At 41.5% G+C, this 19911-nt stretch overlaps 1 protein-coding gene across 1 annotated transcript in view; it reads left to right on the plus strand.

Moving 5' to 3' along the window:
- LOC139754661 (ethanolamine-phosphate phospho-lyase-like) overlaps window positions 1-19911 on the plus strand; it is a 290015-nt gene that overhangs the window by 167336 nt on the left and 102768 nt on the right. Inside the window, exon 6 of the mRNA XM_071672194.1 lies at window positions 2195-2339. Within this exon, the coding sequence (XP_071528295.1) occupies window positions 2195-2339 (145 nt within the window). The remainder of the gene's footprint in view (window positions 1-2194; window positions 2340-19911) is intronic.

Below are 19911 nucleotides of genomic sequence, written 5' to 3' on the forward strand. Positions count from 1 at the left end.
CTGCCACCAGTGCTGTTATCATTAAAAAACAACTGACTTATTCCCTGGCCGTCCCAACCTGTACAGACTGCATGCTCCCCATCTTTCCAAGGCCCTTGTATTTACCTCCCTCACCACCTCACCACCACATTGTATGTTATAAAGACCTTCCAGAAGGCATCTGTATCAACACAATCATATGCTTTTTCCAGATTTATAAATGCTACAAACATATCCTTCTGTTTCTGTAAGTATTTCTCACGCATATTTTTCACAACAAATGCCTGATCCGCTCATCCTCTACCACCACTGAAACAACACTTTTTCTCCTCAGTCTAATGCACTATACATTCCTTCACCCTCTTAATCACCACTTTCCCATACAACTTATCAGTTACACTTAACATACTTATATTTCTAAAGTTTGAACTCTCAATTTTGTCCTCCTTGCCTTTGTACAGTGCCACATATACGTGCATTCTGCCAATCCTCAGGCGCCTCACCATGATCCATACATGCATTGAAATCTTAATGAATCGATAAACTACACAGTCATTCCCTTTCTTAAGAGATTCAGCTGCAATACCATCCACTCCAGCAACTTTTCCACATTTCATCTTACATGAGCTTTCACCACCTCTTCTCTCTTCACCAAACCACTTTCCATGACTCTTGCTTTGTATACCCACCCCAACCCAAACATCCTATGTCTGCCATCTTATCATCAAACACATTCAACATTCTTTTAAAATACTCACTCCAGCTCCTCCTCCACTTCAACCCTACCAGTTACGGCTTCTTGTCTCTTTCACTGATTTTTCTCTTTGTTCTTTTGTTTTCCTCACACTCTTGACTTCCATTGAAAATTCAGCCAAGTACACTGTTTTATGTCCCTTGTTTTAAACCAGGCATTCCCAATCACCAGAACTTCTTCAGCACACAACTCCACAAGCTGTTAACCATTTGTATTCACCTCACTAAATTCCACATGTCTCCCAGTTATACCCTCAGTTGCCACATAATTCATACCCACATTTATATTACCCATTACTAACACCTGATCTCTAACATCAGAACTGCTGACACACTCATTCAGCTTCTTCCATAACATATGTCCCTCATAATCCTTCTTCTCCTAGCTAGTTGCATAAGCACTAATAATCCCTTGTCTCATGCAACCCACTTTCATTTTTACCCATGAGTCATAAGCTAACTTCCCTACATTCTTACACACATTCCCACATCTCCTGCTTGATTAGTAGTGCTCTTTTACACCAACCTCTGACTTTCCCCCATGACATTCCTGAACTATTCTTCACCTTTACCCTCGAGCTTTGTTTCATCCAGAACCAGAATATCCAGGTTCCTTTCCTCAGACATTGTATCTCTCTTTTCTTCTCACCTTGGACATCCACACACATTTACACACCCCAGCCTTCAAGGAGGAAGAGCACTCCTCACCTGGCTCCTTCTGTTTTGTCTTAGAAGTTGAAATACTGGGAGGGGGGTGTCCAACCTTTTGTTCCTGCCCCTCATAGGTACTTTCTATGACACACAGGGAATACAGAGGTAGAATTCTTTCGCTACATCCCCAGGGAAGATATGTTGTGTATATAGATTTTCCTTGCTGCCTGGGTATTGCAAAAATCATGTATGTACAGTCCTCCACAGAGGGGCAAAAGATGTAGAAACATTATTTGAGCTGCCATTCCTGACTCAGCACTCTGCCTAGGATTTTTAGATTACCCACACCATATAGGGCACACTTGAAGTCAATTGCCTGATGCAATCTGTACCATTTACCTCATATCAGTATTCAGTGGGTTAAGTCATCATCCTTGCATCTTTCTGCCTGTTGTGTGTTTTTTATGTCTGTGTGGGGACATAATCTTGTTAGCACAGTATATTAAGAAAAGTGCTCAAGAAAAACTTCATACTTATGCCAAAGATACTCCCTTTGATGGTGGCTAACTGAGTATGACTTGGGACACTGGTTGCATAGATTTTTTCATTCATTGGGGAATTTTTTTTCCAAGTGCTATACTTCATGATGTGTGACATATGTAAACTTGGAGAGGACATATATCATGGCATACTTTTTTGTGTTGGGAAATTAGGCAATGGAAGTGCATTTTGTATTTCATTTTTGTTTCTAAATGTGATAAGGATATGTTTTGTAAAGAAAATTAAGTATTTTTGTTGTATTGCATTTCAGCTGAGAAATATGTGATGGAGGCTAAACGCATCATTACACATGGTACTCGAAACAATAGAAAAGTTGGTTGTTTCATCTCTGAACCTATAGTAGTAAATTGTGGTGTCATTGTACCCCCAAGAAATTACTATAGACTTCTGTACAAGTAAGTGGATGAAAAAATATTAATACGTATTTTTTTTTCATTGTTCCCTGTTTTTGCATCTTTCTTGTTAAAGATCCATTTCACATTATATTAAGTGACTTGAATGCACGTTGGAATGCAACTTTTGTGGAAGTGATGAGTTTCACAGAACTTTGTTTCTCAGCTCCAATATCACAGGCTGGTAAAGTTACAGGGACGCCCATTTCCCTGGAGTAGACTTCCAATTCTGCTGCTCTTTTTCACATGTGATGTAATTTTTCTTTTATCAGAGAAATATAAGGAAGTATTTCAACGAGTGTGGCTGTGCATTAAGCTTGACTGCACAATTGATAATCTAATAACCCTTGCCTTGATTTTTTTCACAACAGAAATTAATTTTTTAATACTGTATTAGGCACATATTATTTTTAGGTAAGATGATAAGATGTTTTGACTGTCAAATTGCATACAAGATGCAAAATGAAATTATTTATGGCTAGAAGCTCAATTCAAGGTTAAAAAGTATAAGAATTTTTTTTATTTTATTTATTTTATTATACTTTGTCACTGTCTTCCGCATGAGCGAGGTAGCGCAAGGAAACAGACGAAAGAATGGTCCAACTCACCCACATACACATGTATATACATACACGTCCACACAAGCACATATACATACCTATACATCTCAATGTATACATATATATACATACACAGACATATACATATATACACATGTACATAATTCATACTGTCTGCCCTTATTCATTCCCGTCGTCACCCTGCCACACATGAAATGAAAACCCCCTCCCTCCACATGTGCGCGAGGTAGTGCTAGGAAAAGACAACAAAGGCCACATTCGTTCACACTCAGCCTCTAGCTGTCATGTATAATGCACCAAAACCACAGCTCCCTTTCCACATCCAGGCTCCACAAAAGTTTCCATGGTTTACCCCAGACGCTTCACATGCCCTGGTTCAATCCATTGACAGCACGTCGACCCCGGTATACCACATCATTCCAGTTCACTATTCCTTACACGCCTTTCACCCTCCTGCATGTTCAGCCCCCGATCACTCAAAATCTTTTCACTCCATCTTTCCACCTCCAATTTGGTCTCCCACTTCTCCTCGTTCCCTCCACCTCTGACACATACATCCTCTTTGTCAATCTTTCCTCACTCATTCTCTCCTTGTGCCCAAACCATTTCAAAACACCCTCTTCTGCTCTCTCAACCACACTCTTTTTACTACCACACATTTTATCATAAAAACTAGAATATCACATAAAATTACTACATAAGATATCACAAGAGAATCATACATTGCACTCAAAAGCTATATCACAGAGGAGAAATACAACAGTACAAAGTTTTTTAGGACAAATGATCTCCTGAATATGCTGCTGCACTGTATAGGCAGACACAGTCCTCTTCCTGACCTTGAAATACATAGTATTGGTGTAGAGGATGGGTTGCATCTTCCATAATCTTCTCCACCTGCTTCATTGCACATTCCTGATAGAACATATCTAATGTTTTAGTGTTTACATCCATTTCCCTAGCTTTCTTAGCATTTCTCTCCAGTTTATTTTTATCTTTTCTGATTAGTTTGCCATACCAGGAGGTAATTGAAAATACTAAAATGGATTCTATACTTGACCTATGAATTAGATTAATCATTGCATTGTCTATACGTAGACTATTTAAGATACATACGAAGTGCAGTCTTTGATTACATTTCTTATACACTATATCACTATTTGCACCACCTTTTAACTGGTCATCTATGATAAAGCCTAGATACTTGTGCTGAGTGCTCAAATTACAGAGGTATAAGTTTGTTGAGTATTCCTGGTAAATTATATGGGAGGGTATTGATTGAGAGGGTGAAGGCATGTACAGAGCATCAGATTGGGGAAGAGCAGTGTGGTTTCAGAAGTGGTAGAGGATGTGTGGATCAGGTGTTTGCTTTGAAGAATGTATGTGAGAAATACTTTGAAAAGCAAATGGATTTGTATGTAGCATTTATGGATCTGGAGAAGGCATATGATAGAGTTGATAGAGATGCTCTGTGAAAGGTATTAAGAATATATGGTGTGGGAGGCAAGTTGTTAGAAGCAGTGAAAAGTTTTTATCGAGGATGTAAGGCATGTGTACGTGTAGGAAGAGAGGAAAGTGATTGGTTCTCAGTGAATGTAGGTTTGTGGCAGGGGTGTGTGATGTCTCCATGGTTGTTTAATTTGTTTATGGATGGGGTTGTTAGGGAGGTGAATGCAAGAGTTTTGGAAAGAGGGGCAAGTATGAAGTCTGTTGTGGATTAGAGAGCTTGGGAAGTGAGTCAGTTGTTGTTCGCTGATGATACAGCACTGGTGGCTGATTCATGTGAGAAACTGCAGAAGCTGGTGACTGAGTTTGGTAAAGTGTGTGAAAGAAGAAAGTTAAGAGTAAATGTGAATAAGAGCAAGGTTATTAGGTACAGTAGGGTTGAGGGTCAAGTCAATTGGGAGGTAAGTTTGAATGGAGAAAAACTGGAGGAAGTGAAGTGTTTTAGATATCTGGGAGTGGATCTGGCAGCGGATGGAACCATGGAAGCGGAAGTGGATCATAGGGTGGGGGAGGGGGCGAAAATTCTGGGAGCCTTGAAGAATGTGTGGAAGTCGAGAACATTATCTTGGAAAGCAAAAATGGGTATGTTTGAAGGAATAGTGGTTCCAACAATGTTGTATGGTTGCGAGGCGTGGGCTATGGATAGAGTTGTGCGCAGGAGGATGGATGTGCTGGAAATGAGATGTTTGCTGACAATATGTGGTGTGAGGTTGTTTGATCGAGTAAGTAACGTAAGGGTAAGAGAGATGTGTGGAAATAAAAAGAGTGTGGTTGAGAGAGCAGAAGAGGGTGTTTTGAAATGGTTTGGGCACATGGAGAGAATGAGTGAGGAAAGATTGACCAAGAGGATATATGTGTCGGATGTGGAGGGAACGAGGAGAAGTGGGAGACCAAATTGAAGGTGGAAAGATGGAGTGAAAAAGATTTTGATTGATCGGGGCCTGAACATGCAGGAGGGTGAAAGGAGGGCAAGGAATAGAGTGAATTGGATCGATGTGGTATACCGGGGTTGACGTGCTGTCAGTGGATTGAATCAGGGCATGTGAAGCGTCTGGGATAAACCATGGAAAGCTGTGTAGGTATGTATATTTGCGTGTGTGGATGTATGTATATACATGTGTATGGGGGTGGGTTGGGCCATTTCTTTCGTCTGTTTCCTTGCGCTACCTCGCAAACGCGGGAGACAGCGACAAAGCAAAAAAAAAAAAAAAACTTGTGCTGACTCACTCTTTCTACATTTTCATCCTTAATTGTAATTATGTCTTGTACATGTAGTTTTTTCATCCTAAAATCTATTATCATATCTTAAGTTTTCATTATACTCAAGTGCAGATAATTTGTTTTACACCACTCATCAAAGCAACTAACCTGTGCAATATAATCATTGCAGTTATCACTTAAAATTTTTCCTATGATTACTGTATCAGCATATTTTAAAATAGTGCAGTTGCTGAAAACATTTCTACAGTCATCATTATACAAACTGAACAAAGTGGGGACACATAATGGTAAAAATTATGTTGGACTTATGTTTATCTATTTTGGTATACTGTGGCCTCTGTGTTAAAAAGCTGATGATGCATTTTAGTGAGTTATAGTTTACATCTGTCCTTAATGATATATTTCACCAAATATGTGGGTGGATTGTACAGGTTGAATATCCCTTATCCAAAATGCCTGGGACCAGAAGTGTTTCGGATTTTGGAGTTTTTTGGATTTTGGAATATTTGCATGTACATGATATGTGGAAAACAGGATGGTATGGAAATGCATTAGAGCTGAGACATCCCTCAATGTTTCAACCATTCATTGGTTTTCCTCAGGAGATACTGAATCAGCATTCGTTGTGACTGTGTTCCCTAGCAAGTGATGGTCACCTGGTCAGATGCCTTGGTGTGTCACTTGTCCTGCTGCATTCACCTGTTCACAGCAATCTCCACTGCCTGATGTGACCAGCAGATGAACCCAGACCTTGTATTAATGTTGTTCTTCATCCCTTCTGCTAGGTAAAATCTCACACTGTCACAAAGGATTGCCTGTGGTTTCCATAGCATTGTCAGTTTAGTGATAGTGGGAGAACTTACCAAGAGGAATGGATTAAGAACACCCTTAATACAAGGTCTGGGTTCATCTGCTGGTCACATCAGGCAGCAGAGATCGCTGTCATGATGGATATTAGATAATGAGATATCTAGGGGATGGGATCCATGTCTGAACACAAATCCACTTATGTTTCATTTACAACTTATATTCATAGCCTGAAGGTAATGTATGCAATACTCTTGATAATTTTGTGCATGAAACAAAGTTTGTGTAACACAACCATCAGAAAGCTAAGGTGTCACAATGTCAGCTGCCCATGTGGACAATCTGTGGTTGTTTGGCATCACCTTCATTCCTGACTTTGAATTTATATGCTACTGATAAGTAGTCATTTTCATACACGGAATCACACAGAGCAGAGAATAAGAAAAACACAGTGAATAATGCACATAGGTCTGGGGTGATGATGGTTTGTAATAAGGGAAATGGTGATCAGATATGAAATGAATATATATATATATATATTTTTTCTTTTCTTGGTCTTTAACCCGTTATTTACATAGAAATAAATGTCATAATATAGAATGAATCAATACTGCATAAGTTTATTTTGGTACCTGTCTCATGCTGTGTGTGTATATATATGTGTACATTGAGATGTATAGGTATGTATATTTGCATGTGTGGACGTGTATGTATATACATTGTGTATGGGGGTGGGTTGGGCCATTTCTTTCATCTGTTTCCTTGCGCTACCTCGCAAATGCGGGAGACAGCGACAAAGCAAAATAATAATATACTCATGCTTATATCCTAATTCCATAGTATTTGTCCATAGAAGAGATAAAACTGCAGCAAAGTGATATGTTGATTGAAGGTTTATGAAAACAGGAACTTTAGGTGGGCACCGTGCAGAGTAGACAACTTGCTGACTTATACCATCAATGTGATTTTTTTTTTTTTTTTTTTTCCCCCGCTGTCTCCCGCATTTGCGAGGTAGCGAAGGGAAACAGACGAAAGAAATGGCCCAACCCACCCCCATACACATGTATATACATACGTTCACACACACAAATATACATACCTACACAGCTTTCCATGGTTTACCCCAGACGCTTCACATGCCCTGATTCAATCCACTGACAGCACGTCAACCCCGGTATACCACATCGATCCAATTCACTCTATTCCTTGCCCTCCTTTCACCCTCCTGCATGTTCAGGCCCCGATCACACAAAATCTTTTTCACTCCATCTTTCCACCTCCAATTTGGTCTCCCACTTCTCCTCGTTCCCTCCACCTCCGACACATATATCCTCTTGGTCAATCTTTCCTCACTCATTCTCTCCATGTGCCCAAACCATTTCAAAACACCCTCTTCTTTTCTCTCAACCACGCTCTTTTTATTTCCACACATCTCTCTTACCCTTACGTTACTTACTCGATCAAACCACCTCACACCACACATTTTCCTCAAACATCTCATTTCCAGCACATCCATCCTCCTGCGCACAACTCTATCCATAGCCCACGCCTCGCAACCATACAACATTGTTGGAACCACTATTCCTTCAAACATACCCATTTTTGCTCTCCGAGATAATGGTCTCGACTTCCACACATTCTTCAAGGCTCCCAGGATTTTCGCCCCCTCCCCCACCCTATGATTCACTTCTGCTTCCATGGTTCCATCCGCTGCTAGATCCACTCCCAGATATCTAAAACACTTCACTTCCTCCAGTTTTTCTCCATTCAAACTCACCTCCCAATTGACTTGACCCTCTACCCTACTGTACCTAATAACCTTGCTCTTATTCACATTTACTCTTAACTTTCTTCTTTCACACACTTTACCAAACTCAGTCACCAGCTTCTGCAGTTTCTCACATGAATCAGCCACCAGCGCTGTATCATCAGCGAACAACAACTGACTCACTTCCCAAGCTCTCTCATCCCCAACAGACTTCATACTTGCCCCTCTTTCCAAAACTCTTGCATTCACCTCCCTAACAACCCCATCCATAAACAAATTAAACAACCATGGAGACATCACACACCCCTGCCGCAAACCTACATTCACTGAGAACCAATCACTCTCCTCTCTTCCTACACGTACACATGCCTTACATCCTTGATAAAAACTTTTCACTGCTTCTAACAGCTTGCCTCCCTCACCATATATTCTTAATACCTTCGACAGAGCATCTCTATCAACTCTATCATATGCCTTCTCCAGATCCATAAATGCTACATACAAATCCATATGATGTTCTTATAGTCAGTAAATGCAGCTAGAACTGAAGACAAGAACCATGGATGAGTGCTATTGAGTGCAGATACCATTGTAGCTTGCACATGTGGTGTAGCCAGGTTGATTGGAACAGGAGTGCCTCATGTAGGTGCTTGTGAGCTGGAAAGTGAGCTGCTTGATTTGAACATAAATTTAGACAGATTTTATCCACAAAGTCATTATTAGATTCTTGAGTTGTTACATACACCTATGTATTCATTAACATGGAGATATGTATGGTGGGATAAGAGAGCTGAGCTCCTCCGATATAAATGATTGCTAGTCATGTGATAGTTTACTCGTGCCATAACTGATTGCTTTGAACATTTGAAGATACATTACTGGCTCCTGATTTTTCTTTATACTCATCTTAGAAAATGTTTAAAACAGTTCCCAGAGTAATGTAATGGTACTAAGGCTAACAAAAAAGGTGAAACTGTACCATAATTTTTTACTTTGTAATGATAAAGTTACATGCAAACATATATATATATATATATATATATATATATATATATATATATATATATTTTTTTTTTTTTTTTGCTTTGTCGCTGTCTCCCGCGTTTGCGAGGTAGCGCAAGGAAACAGACGAAAGAAATGGCCCAACCCACCCCCATACACATGTATATACATACGTCCACACACGCAAATATACATACCTACACAGCTTTCCATGGTATACCCCAGACACTTCACATGCCTTGATTCAATCCACTGACAGCACGTCAACCCCGGTATACCACATCGCTCCAATTCACTCTATTCCTTGCCCTCCTTTCACCCTCCTGCATGTTCATATATATATTTTTTTATATTTATTATACTTTGTCGCTGTCTCCCGCGTTTGCGAGGTAGTGCAAGGAAACAGACGAAAGAAATGGCCCAACCCCCCCCCATACACATGTATATACATACGTCCACACACGCAAATATACATACCTACACAGCTTTCCATGGCTTACCCCAGACGCTTCACATGCCTTGATTCAATCCACTGACAGCACGTCAACCCCAGTATACCACATCGCTCCAATTCACTCTATTCCTTGCCCTCCTTTCACCCTCCTGCATGTTCAGGCCCCGATCACACAAAATCTTTTTCACTCCATCTTTCCACCTCCAATTTGGTCTCCCTCTTCTCCTTGTTCCCTCCACCTCCGACACATATATCCTCTTGGTCAATCTTTCCTCACTCATCCTCTCCATGTGCCCAAACCACTTCAAAACACCCTCTTCTGCTCTCTCAACCACGGTCTTTTTATTTCCACACATCTCTCTTACCTTTACGTTACTCACTCGATCAAACCACCTCACACCACACATTGTCCTCAAACATCTCATTTCCAGCACATCCATCCTCCTGCGCACAACTCTATCCATAGCCCACGCCTCGCAACCATACAACATTGTTGGAACCACTATTCCTTCAAACATACCCATTTTTGCTTTCTGAGATAATGGTCTCGACTTCCACACATTCTTCAAGGCCCCCAGAATTTTCGCCCCCTACCCCACCCTATGATCCACTTCCGCTTCCATGGTTCCATCCGCTGCTAGATCCACTCCCAGATATCTAAAACACTTCACTTCCTCTAGTTTTTCTCCATTCAAACTCACCTCCCAATTGACTTGACCCTCTACCCTACTGAACCTAATAACCTTGCTCTTATTCACATTTACTCTTAACTTTCTTCTTCCACACACTTTACCAAACTCAGTCACCAGCTTCTGCAGTTTCTCACATGAATCAACCACCAGCGCTGTATCATCAGCGAACAACAACTGACTCACTTCCCAAGCTCTCTCATCCCCAACAGACTTCATACTTGCCCCTCTTTCCAAAACTCTTGCATTTACCTCCCTAACAACCCCATCCATAAACAAATTAAACAACCATGGAGACATCACACACCCCTGCCGCAAACCTACATTCACTGAGAACCAATCACTTTCCTCTCTTCCTACACGTACACATGCCTTACATCCTCGATAAAAACTTTTCACTGCTTCTAACAACTTTCCTCCCACACCATATATTCTTAATACCTTCCACAGAGCATCTCTATCAACTCTATCATATGCCTTCTCCAGATCCATAAATGCTACATACAAATCCATTTGCTTTTCTAAGTATTTCTCACATACATTCTTCAAAGCAAACACCTGATCCACACATACTCTACCACTTCTGAAACCACACTGCTCTTCCCCAATCTGATGCTCTGTACATGCCTTCACCCTCTCAATCAATACCCTCCCATATAATTTACCAGGAATACTCAACAAACTTATACCTCTGTAATTTGAGCACTCACTCTTATCCCCTTTGCCTTTGTACAATGGCACTATGCACGCATTCCGCCAATCCTCAGGCACCTCACCATGAGTCATACATACATTAAATAACCTTACCAACCAGTCAACAATACAGTCACCCCCTTTTTTATTAAATTCCAATGCAATACCATCCAAACCTGCTGCCTTGCCGGCTTTCATCTTCCGCAAAGCTTTCACTACCTCTTCTCTGTTTACCAAATCATTTTCCCTAACCCTCTCACTTTGCACACGACCTCGACCAAAACACCCTATATCTGCCACTCTATTATCAAACACATTAAAGAAACCTTCAAAATACTCACTCCATCTCCTTCTCACATCACCAATACTTGTTATCACCTCCCCATTTGCACCCTTCACTGAAGTTCCCATTTGCTCCTTTGTCTTATGCACTTTATTTACCTCCTTCCAGAACATCTTTTTATTCTCCCTAAAATTTAATGATACTCTCTCACCCCAACTCTCATTTGCCCTTTTTTTCACCTCTTGCACCTTTCTCTTGACCTCCTGTCTCTTTCTTTTATACATCTCCCACTCAATTGCATTTTTTCCCTGCAAAAATCGTCCAAATGCCTCTCTCTTCTCTTTCACTAATACTCTTACTTCTTCATCCCACCACTCACTACCCTTTCTAATCAACCCACCTCCCACTCTTCTCATGCCACAAGCATCTTTTGCGCAATCCATCACTGATTCCCTAAATACATCCCATTCCTCCCCCACTCCCCTTACTTCCATTGTTCTCACCTTTTTCCATTCTGTACTCAGTCTCTCCTGGTACTTCCTCACACAGGTCTCCTTCTCAAGCTCACTTACTCTCACCACCCTCTTCACCCCAACATTCACTCTTCTTTTCTGAAAACCCATACAAATCTTCACCTTAGCCTCCACAAGATAATGATCAGACATCCCTCCAGTTGCACCTCTCAGCACATTAACATCCAAAAGTCTCTCTTTCGCACGCCTGTCAATTAACACGTAATCCAATAACGCTCTCTGGCCATCTCTCCTACTTACTCTCCATATATATATATTATTTATTTATTTATTTATTTGATTTATTTATTGACTTGACCCTCAACCGTACTGTACATAATAACCTTGCTCTTATTCACATTTATTCTCAACTTTCTTCTTTCACACACTTTACCAAACTCAGTCACCAGCTTCTGCAGTTTCTCACATGAATCAGCCACCAGCGCTTTATCATCAACAAACAACAACTGACTCACTTCCCAAGCTCTCTCATCCACAACAGACTGCATAATTGCCCTTCTTTCCAAAACTCTTGCATTCACCTTCTTAACAACCCCATCCATAAACAAATTAATCAACCATGGAGACATCACACACCCCTGCCACAAACCTACATTCAATGAGAACCAATCACTTTCTTCTCTTCCTACACATACACATGCCTTACATCCTCGATAAAAACATTTCACTGCTTCTAACAACTTGCCTCCCACACCATATATTCTTAATACCTTGCACAGAGCATCTCTATCAACTCTATCATATGCCTTCTCCAGATCCATAAATGCTACATACAAATCCATTTGCTTTTCTAAGTATTTCTCGCATACATTCTTCAAAGCAAACACCTGATCCACACATCCTTTACCACTTCTGAAACCACACTGCTCTTCCCCAATCTGATGCTCTGTACATGCCTTCACCCTCTCAATCAATACCCTCCCATATAATTTACCAGGAATACTCAACAAACTTATACCTCTGTAATTTGAGCACTCACCTTTGTCCCCTTTGCCTTTGTACAATAGCACTATGCAAGCATTCCGCCAATCCTCAGGCACCTCACCATGAATCATACATACATTAAATAACCTTACCAACCAGTCAACAATACAGTCACCTCCTTTTTTAATAAATTCCACTGCAATGCCATCCAAACGCGCTGCCTTGCCGGCTTTCATCTTCTGCTAAGCTTTTACTACCTCTTCTCTGTTTACCAAATCATTTTCCCTAACCCTCTCACTTTGCACACCACCTCGACCAAAACACCCTATATCTGCCACTCTATTATCAAACACATTAAAGAAACCTTCAAAATACTCACTCCATTTCCTTCTCACATCACCACTACTTGTTATCACCTCCTCATTAGCCCCCTTCACAGAAGTTCCCATTTGTTCCCTTGTCGTACGCACTTTATTTACCTCCTTCCAAAACATCTTTTTATTGTCCCTAAAATTTAATGATACTCTCTCACCCCAACTCTCATTTGCCCTCTTTTTCACCTCTTGTACCTTTCTCTTGACCGCACTTTATTTACCTCCTTCCAAAACATCTTTTTATTGTCCCTAAAATTTAATGATACTCTCTCACCCCAACTCTCATTTGCCCTCTTTTTCACCTCTTGTACCTTTCTCTTGACCTCCTGCCTCTTTCTTTTATACATCTCCTACTCATTTGCATTATTTCCCTGCAAAAATCGTCCAAATGCCTCTCTCTTCTCTTTCACTAATAATCTTACTTCTTCATCCAACCACTCACTACCCTTTCTAATCTGCCCACCTCCCATGCTTCTCATGCAACAAGAAACTTTTGCGCACTCCATCACTGCTTCCCTATATACACTCCACTCCTCCCACACTCCCCATACCTCCTTTGTTCTCACCTTTTTCCATTCTGTACTGTCTCTCCTGGTACTTCCTCACACATGTCTTCTTCCCAAGCTCACTTACTCTCACCACTCTCTTCACCCCAACATTCTCTCTTCTTTTCTGAAAACCTCTACATATGTATATATGTATATATGTTAATGTGCTGAGTGGTGCAGCTGGAGGGATGTCTGATCATTATCTTGTGGAGGCAAAGGTGAAGATTTGTAGGGGTTTTCAGAAAAGAAGAGAGAATGTTGGGGTGAGAATAAGTGATCTTAGGAAGGAGACTTATGTGAGGAAGTACCAGGACAGACTGAGTACAGAATGGAAAAAGGTGAGAGCAAAGGAGGTAAGGGGAGTGTGGGAGGAATGGGATGTATTTGGGGAAGCAGTGATGGCTTCCACAAAAGATGCTTATGGCATGAGAAGCGTGGGAGGTGGGTTGATTAGAAAGGGTAGTGAGTGGTGGGATGAAGAAGTAAGATTATTAGTGAAAGAGAAGAGAGAAGCACTTGGACGATTTTTGCAGGGAAAAAATGCAAATGAGTAGATGTATAAAAGAAAGAGGCAGGAGGTGAAGAGAAAGGTGCAAGAGGTGAAAAAGAGTTCAAATGAGAGTTGGGGTGAGAGAGTATCATTAAATTTTAGGGAGAAGAGAAAGATGTTTTGGAAGGAGGTAAATAAAGTGGGTAAGACAAGGGAGCAAATGGGAACTTCTGTGAAGGGGGCTAATGGGGAGGTGATAACAAGTAGTGGTGATGTGAGAAGGAGATGGAGTGAGTATTTTGAAGGTTTGATGAATGTGTTTGATGATAGAGTGGCTGATATAGGGTGTTTTGGTCGAGGTGGTGTGCAAAGTGAGAGGGTTAGGGAAAATGATTTGGTAAACAGAGAAGAGGTAGTAAAAGCTTTGCGGAAGATGAAAGCCGGCAAGGCAGCAGGTTTGGATGGTATTGCATTGGAATTTATTAAAAAAGGGGGTGACTGTATTGTTGACAGGTTGGTAAGGTTATTTAATGTATGTATGATTCATGGTGAGGTGCCTGAGGATTGGCGGAATGCTTGCATAGTGCCATTGTACGAAGGCAAAGGGGATAAGAGTGAGTGCTCAAATTACAGAGGTATAAGTTTGTTGAGTATTCCTGGTAAATTATATGGGAGGGTATTGATTGAGAGGGTGAAAGCATGTACAGAGCATCAGATTGGGGAAGAGCAGTGTGGTTTCAGAAGTGGTAGAGTATGTGTGGATCAGGTGTTTGCTTTGAAAAATGTATGTGAGAAATACTTAGAAAAGCAAATGGATTTGTATGTAGCATTTATGGATCTGGAGAAGGCATATGATAGAGTTGATAGAGATGCTCTGTGGAAGGTATTAAGAATGTATGGTGTGGGAGGCAAGTTGTTAGAAGCAGTGAAAAGTTTTTATCGAGGATGTAAGGTATGTGTAGGTGTAGGAAGAGAGGAAAGTGATTGGTTCTCAGTGAATGTAGGTTTGTGGCAGGGGTGTGTGATGTCTCCATTGTTTATGGATGGGGTTGTTAGGGAGGTGAATGCAAGAGCCTTCGAAAGAGGGGCAAGTATGCAGTCTGTTGTGGATGAGAGAGCTTGGGAAGTGAGTCAGTTGTTGTTTGTTGATGATACAGCGCTGGTGGCTGATTCATATGAGAAACTGCAGAAGCTGGTGACTGAGTTTGGTGAACTGTGTGAAAGAGGAAAATTAAGGGTAAATGTGAATAAGAGCAAGGTTATTAGGTACAGTAGGGTTGAGGGTCAAGTCAATTGGGAGGTGAGTTTGAATGGAGAAAAACTGGAGGAAGTGAAGTGTTTTAGATATCTGGGAGTGGGTCTGGCAGCAGATGGAACCATGGAAGCGGAAGTGAATCATAGGGTGGGGGAGGGGGCGAAAATTCTGGGAGCCTTGAAGAATGTGTGGAAGTCGAGAACATTATCTCGGAAAGCAAAAATGGGTATGTTTGAAGGAATAGTGGTTCCAGCAATGTTGTATGGTTGCGAGGCCTGAGATATGGATAGAGTTGTGCGCAGGAGGGTGGATGTGCTGGAAATGAGATGTTTGAGGACAATATGTGGTGTGAGGTGGTTCGATCGAGTAAGTAATGTAAGGGTAAGAGAGATGTGTGGAAATAAAAAGAGTATGGTTGAGAGAGCAGAAGAGGGTGTTTTGAAATGGTTTGGTCTCATGGAGAGAATGAGTGAGAAAAGATTGACCAAGAGGATATATGTGTTAGAGGTGGAGGGAACGAGGAGAAGTGGGAGACCAAATTGGAGGTGGAAAGATGGAGTGAAAAAGATTTTGAATGATCGGGGCCTGAACATGCAGGAGGTTGAAAGGCTTGCAAGGAATAGAGTGAATTGGAACGATGTGGTATATTGGGGTCGATGGGCTGTCAATGGATTGAACCAGGTCATGTGAAGCGTCTTGGGTAAACCACGGAAAGTTCTGCGGGGACTGGATGTGGAAAGGGAGCTGTGGTTTCGGTGCATTATTACATGACAGCTAGAGACTGAGTGTGAACGAATGGGGCCTTTGTTGTCTTTTCCTAGTGCTACACCGCACACATGAAGGGGAGGGGGTTGTTATTCCATGTGTGGCGAGGTGGCGATGGGAATAAATAAAGGCAGACAGTATGAATTATGTACATGTTTATATATGTATATGTCTGTGTATGTATATATATGTATACATTGAGATGTATAGGTATGTATATTTGCGTGTGTGGACGTGTATGTATATACATGTGTATGTGGGTGGGTTGGGCCATTTCTTTCATCTGTTTCCTTGTGCTACCTTGCAAACGCGGGAGACAGCGACAAAGCAAAAGCAAAAGCAAATATTTTTTTATTTATTAATTTATTTTATTTATTTTGCTTTGTCGCTGTCTCCCGCGTCAGCGAGGTAGCGCAAGGAAACAGACGAAAGAATGGCCCAACCCACCCACATACACATGTGTATACATACACGTCCACACACACAAATATACATACCTATACATCTCAATGTACACATATATAAACACGCACAGACATATACATATATACACAAGTACATAATTCATACTGTCTGCCCTTATTCATTCTCAACGCCACCTCGCCACACATGGAATAACAACCCCCTCCCCCTTCATGTGTGCGAGGTAGCGCTAGGAAAGACAACAAAGGCCCCATTTGTTCACACTGAGTCTCTAGCTGTCATGTAATAATGCACCGAAATCACAGCTCCCTTTCCACATCCAGGCCCCACACAACTTTCCATGGTTTACCCCAGACGCTTCACATGCCCTGGTTCAATCCATTGACAGCACGTCAATCCCGGTATACCACATCGTTCCAATTCACTCTATTCCTTGCACGACTTTCACCCTCCTGCATGTTCATGCCCCGATTACTCAAAATCTTTTTCACTCCATCTTTCCACCTCCAATCTGGTCTCCCACTTCTCCTCGTTCCCTCCACCTCTGGCACATATATCCTCATGGTCAATCTTTCCTCACTCATTTTCTCCATGTGCCCAAACCATTTCAAAACACCCTCTTCTGCTCTCTCAACCACACTCTTTTTATTTCCACACATCTCTCTCACCCTTACATGACTTACTCAATCAAACCACCTCACACCACATATTATCCTCAAACTTCTCATTTCCAGCACCTCCACCCTCCTGCGCACAACTCTATCCATGGCCCATGCCTGGCAGCCATACAAATTGTTGGGACCACTATTCCTTCAAACATACCCATTTCTTTATTCCGAGGTAATGTTCTTGACTTCCAAACATTCTTCAAGGCTCCCAGAATTTTCGCCCCCTCCCCCACCCTATGATTCACTTCCGCTTCCATGGTTCCATCCGCTGCCAGATCCACTCCCAGATATCTAAAACACTTTACTTCCTCCAGATTCTCTCCATTCAAACTTACCTCCCAATTGACTTGACCCTCAACCCTACTGTACCTAATAACCTTACTCTTATTCACATTTACTCTTAACTTTCTTCTCTCACACACTTTACCAAACTCAGCCACCAGCGCTGTATCATCAGCGAACAGCAACTGACTCACTTCCCAAGCTTTCTCATCCACAACAGACTGCATACTTGCCCCTCTTTCCAAAACTCTTGCATTCACCTCCCTAACAACCCCATCCATAAACAAATTAAACAACCATGGAGACATCACACACCCCTGGCACAAACCTACATTCACTGAGAACCAATCACTCTCCTCTCTTCCTACACGTACACATGCCTTACATCCTCGATAGAAAGTTTTCACTGCTTCTAACAACTTGCCTCCCACACCATATATTCTTAATGCCTTCCACAGAGCATCTCTATCAACTCTGTCATAAGCCTTCTCCAGATCCATAAATGCTACATACAAATCCATTTGCTTTTCTAAGTATTTCTCACATATATTTTTCAAAGCAAACACCTGATCCACACATCCTCTACCACTTCTGAAACCTCACTGATCTTCCCCAATCTGATGCTCTGTACATTCCTTCACCCTCTCAATCAATACCCTCCCATATGATTTACCAGGAATACTCAACAAACTTATACCTCTGTAATTTGAGCACTCACTCTAATCCCCTTTGCCTTTGTACAATGGCACTATGCAAGCATTCCGCCAATCCTCAGGCACCTCACCATGAATCATACATACATTGAATAACCTTACCAACCAGTCATCAATAGAGTCACCCCCTTTTTTAATAAATTCCACTGCAATACCATCCAAACCTGCTGCCTTGCCGGCTTTCATCTTCCGCAAAGCTTTTAATACCTCTTCTCTGTTTACCAAATCATTTTCCCTAACCCTCTCACTTTGCACACCACCTCGACCAAAACATCCTATATCTGCCACTCTATCATCAAACACATTCAACAAACCTTCAAAATACTCACTCCATCTCCTTCTCACATCACCACTACTTGTTATCACTCCCCATTAGCCCCCTTCACTGAAGTTCCCATTTGCTCCCTTGTCTTACGCACTTTATTAACCTCCTTCCAAAACATTTTTTATTCTCCCTAAAATTTAATGATACTCTCTCACCCAACTCTCATTTGCCCTCTTTTTCACCTCCTGCACCTTACTCTTGACCTCCTGCCTCCTTCTTTTATACATTTCCCACTTATTTGCATTATTTCCCTGCAAAAATCATCCAAATGCCACTCTCTTCTCTTTCGCTAATAATCTTACTTCTTCATCTCACCACTCACTACCCTTTCTAATCAACCCAGTTCCCACGCTTCTCATGCCATAAGCATCTTTTGCGCAAGCCATCACTGCTTCCCTAAATACATCCCATTCCTCCCCCGCTCCCCTTACCTCTTTTGTTCTCACCTTTTTCCATTCTGTACTCAGTCCCTTCTGGTACTTCGTCACACAAGTCTCCTTCTCAAGCTCACTTACTCTCACCACTCTCTTCACCCCAACATTCTCTCTTCTTTTCTGAAAACCCCTACAAATCTTCACCTTTGCCTCCACAAGATAATAATCAGACATCCCTCTAGTTGCACCTCTCAGCACATTAACATCCAAAAGTCTCTCTTTGTGCGCCTATCAATTAACACATAATCCAGTAACGCTCTCTGGCCTTCTCTCCTACTTACATATGTATACTTATGTATATCTCGCTTTTTAAACCAGGTATTCCCAATCACCAGTCCTTTTTCAACACATAAATCTACAAGCTCTTCACCATTTCCATTTACAACACTGAACACCCCATGTATACCAATTGTTCCCTCAACTTCCACATAACTCACCTTTGCATTGAAATCACCCATCACTATAACCCGGTCTTGTGCATCAAAACCACTAACACACTCATTCAGCTTCTCCCAAAACACTTGCCTCTCATGATCTTTCTTCTCATGCCCAGGTGCATATGCACCAATAATCACCCATCTCTCTCCATCCACTTTCAGTTTTACCCATATCAATCTAGAAATTACTTTCTTACACTCTATCACGTAGTCCCACAACTCCTGTTTCAGGAGTAGTGCTACTCCTTCCCTTGCTCTTGTTCTCTCAAACCCCTGACTTTACTCCCAAGACATTCCCAAACCACTCTTCCCCTTTACCCTTGAGCTTCGTTTCACTCAAAGCCAAAACACCCAGGTTCCTTTCCTCAGACATACTACCTATCTCTCCTTTTTTCTCATT

The sequence above is a fragment of the Panulirus ornatus genome, chromosome 17, assembly GCF_036320965.1.
Source record: "Panulirus ornatus isolate Po-2019 chromosome 17, ASM3632096v1, whole genome shotgun sequence".
NCBI lineage: Eukaryota > Metazoa > Arthropoda > Malacostraca > Decapoda > Palinuridae > Panulirus > Panulirus ornatus.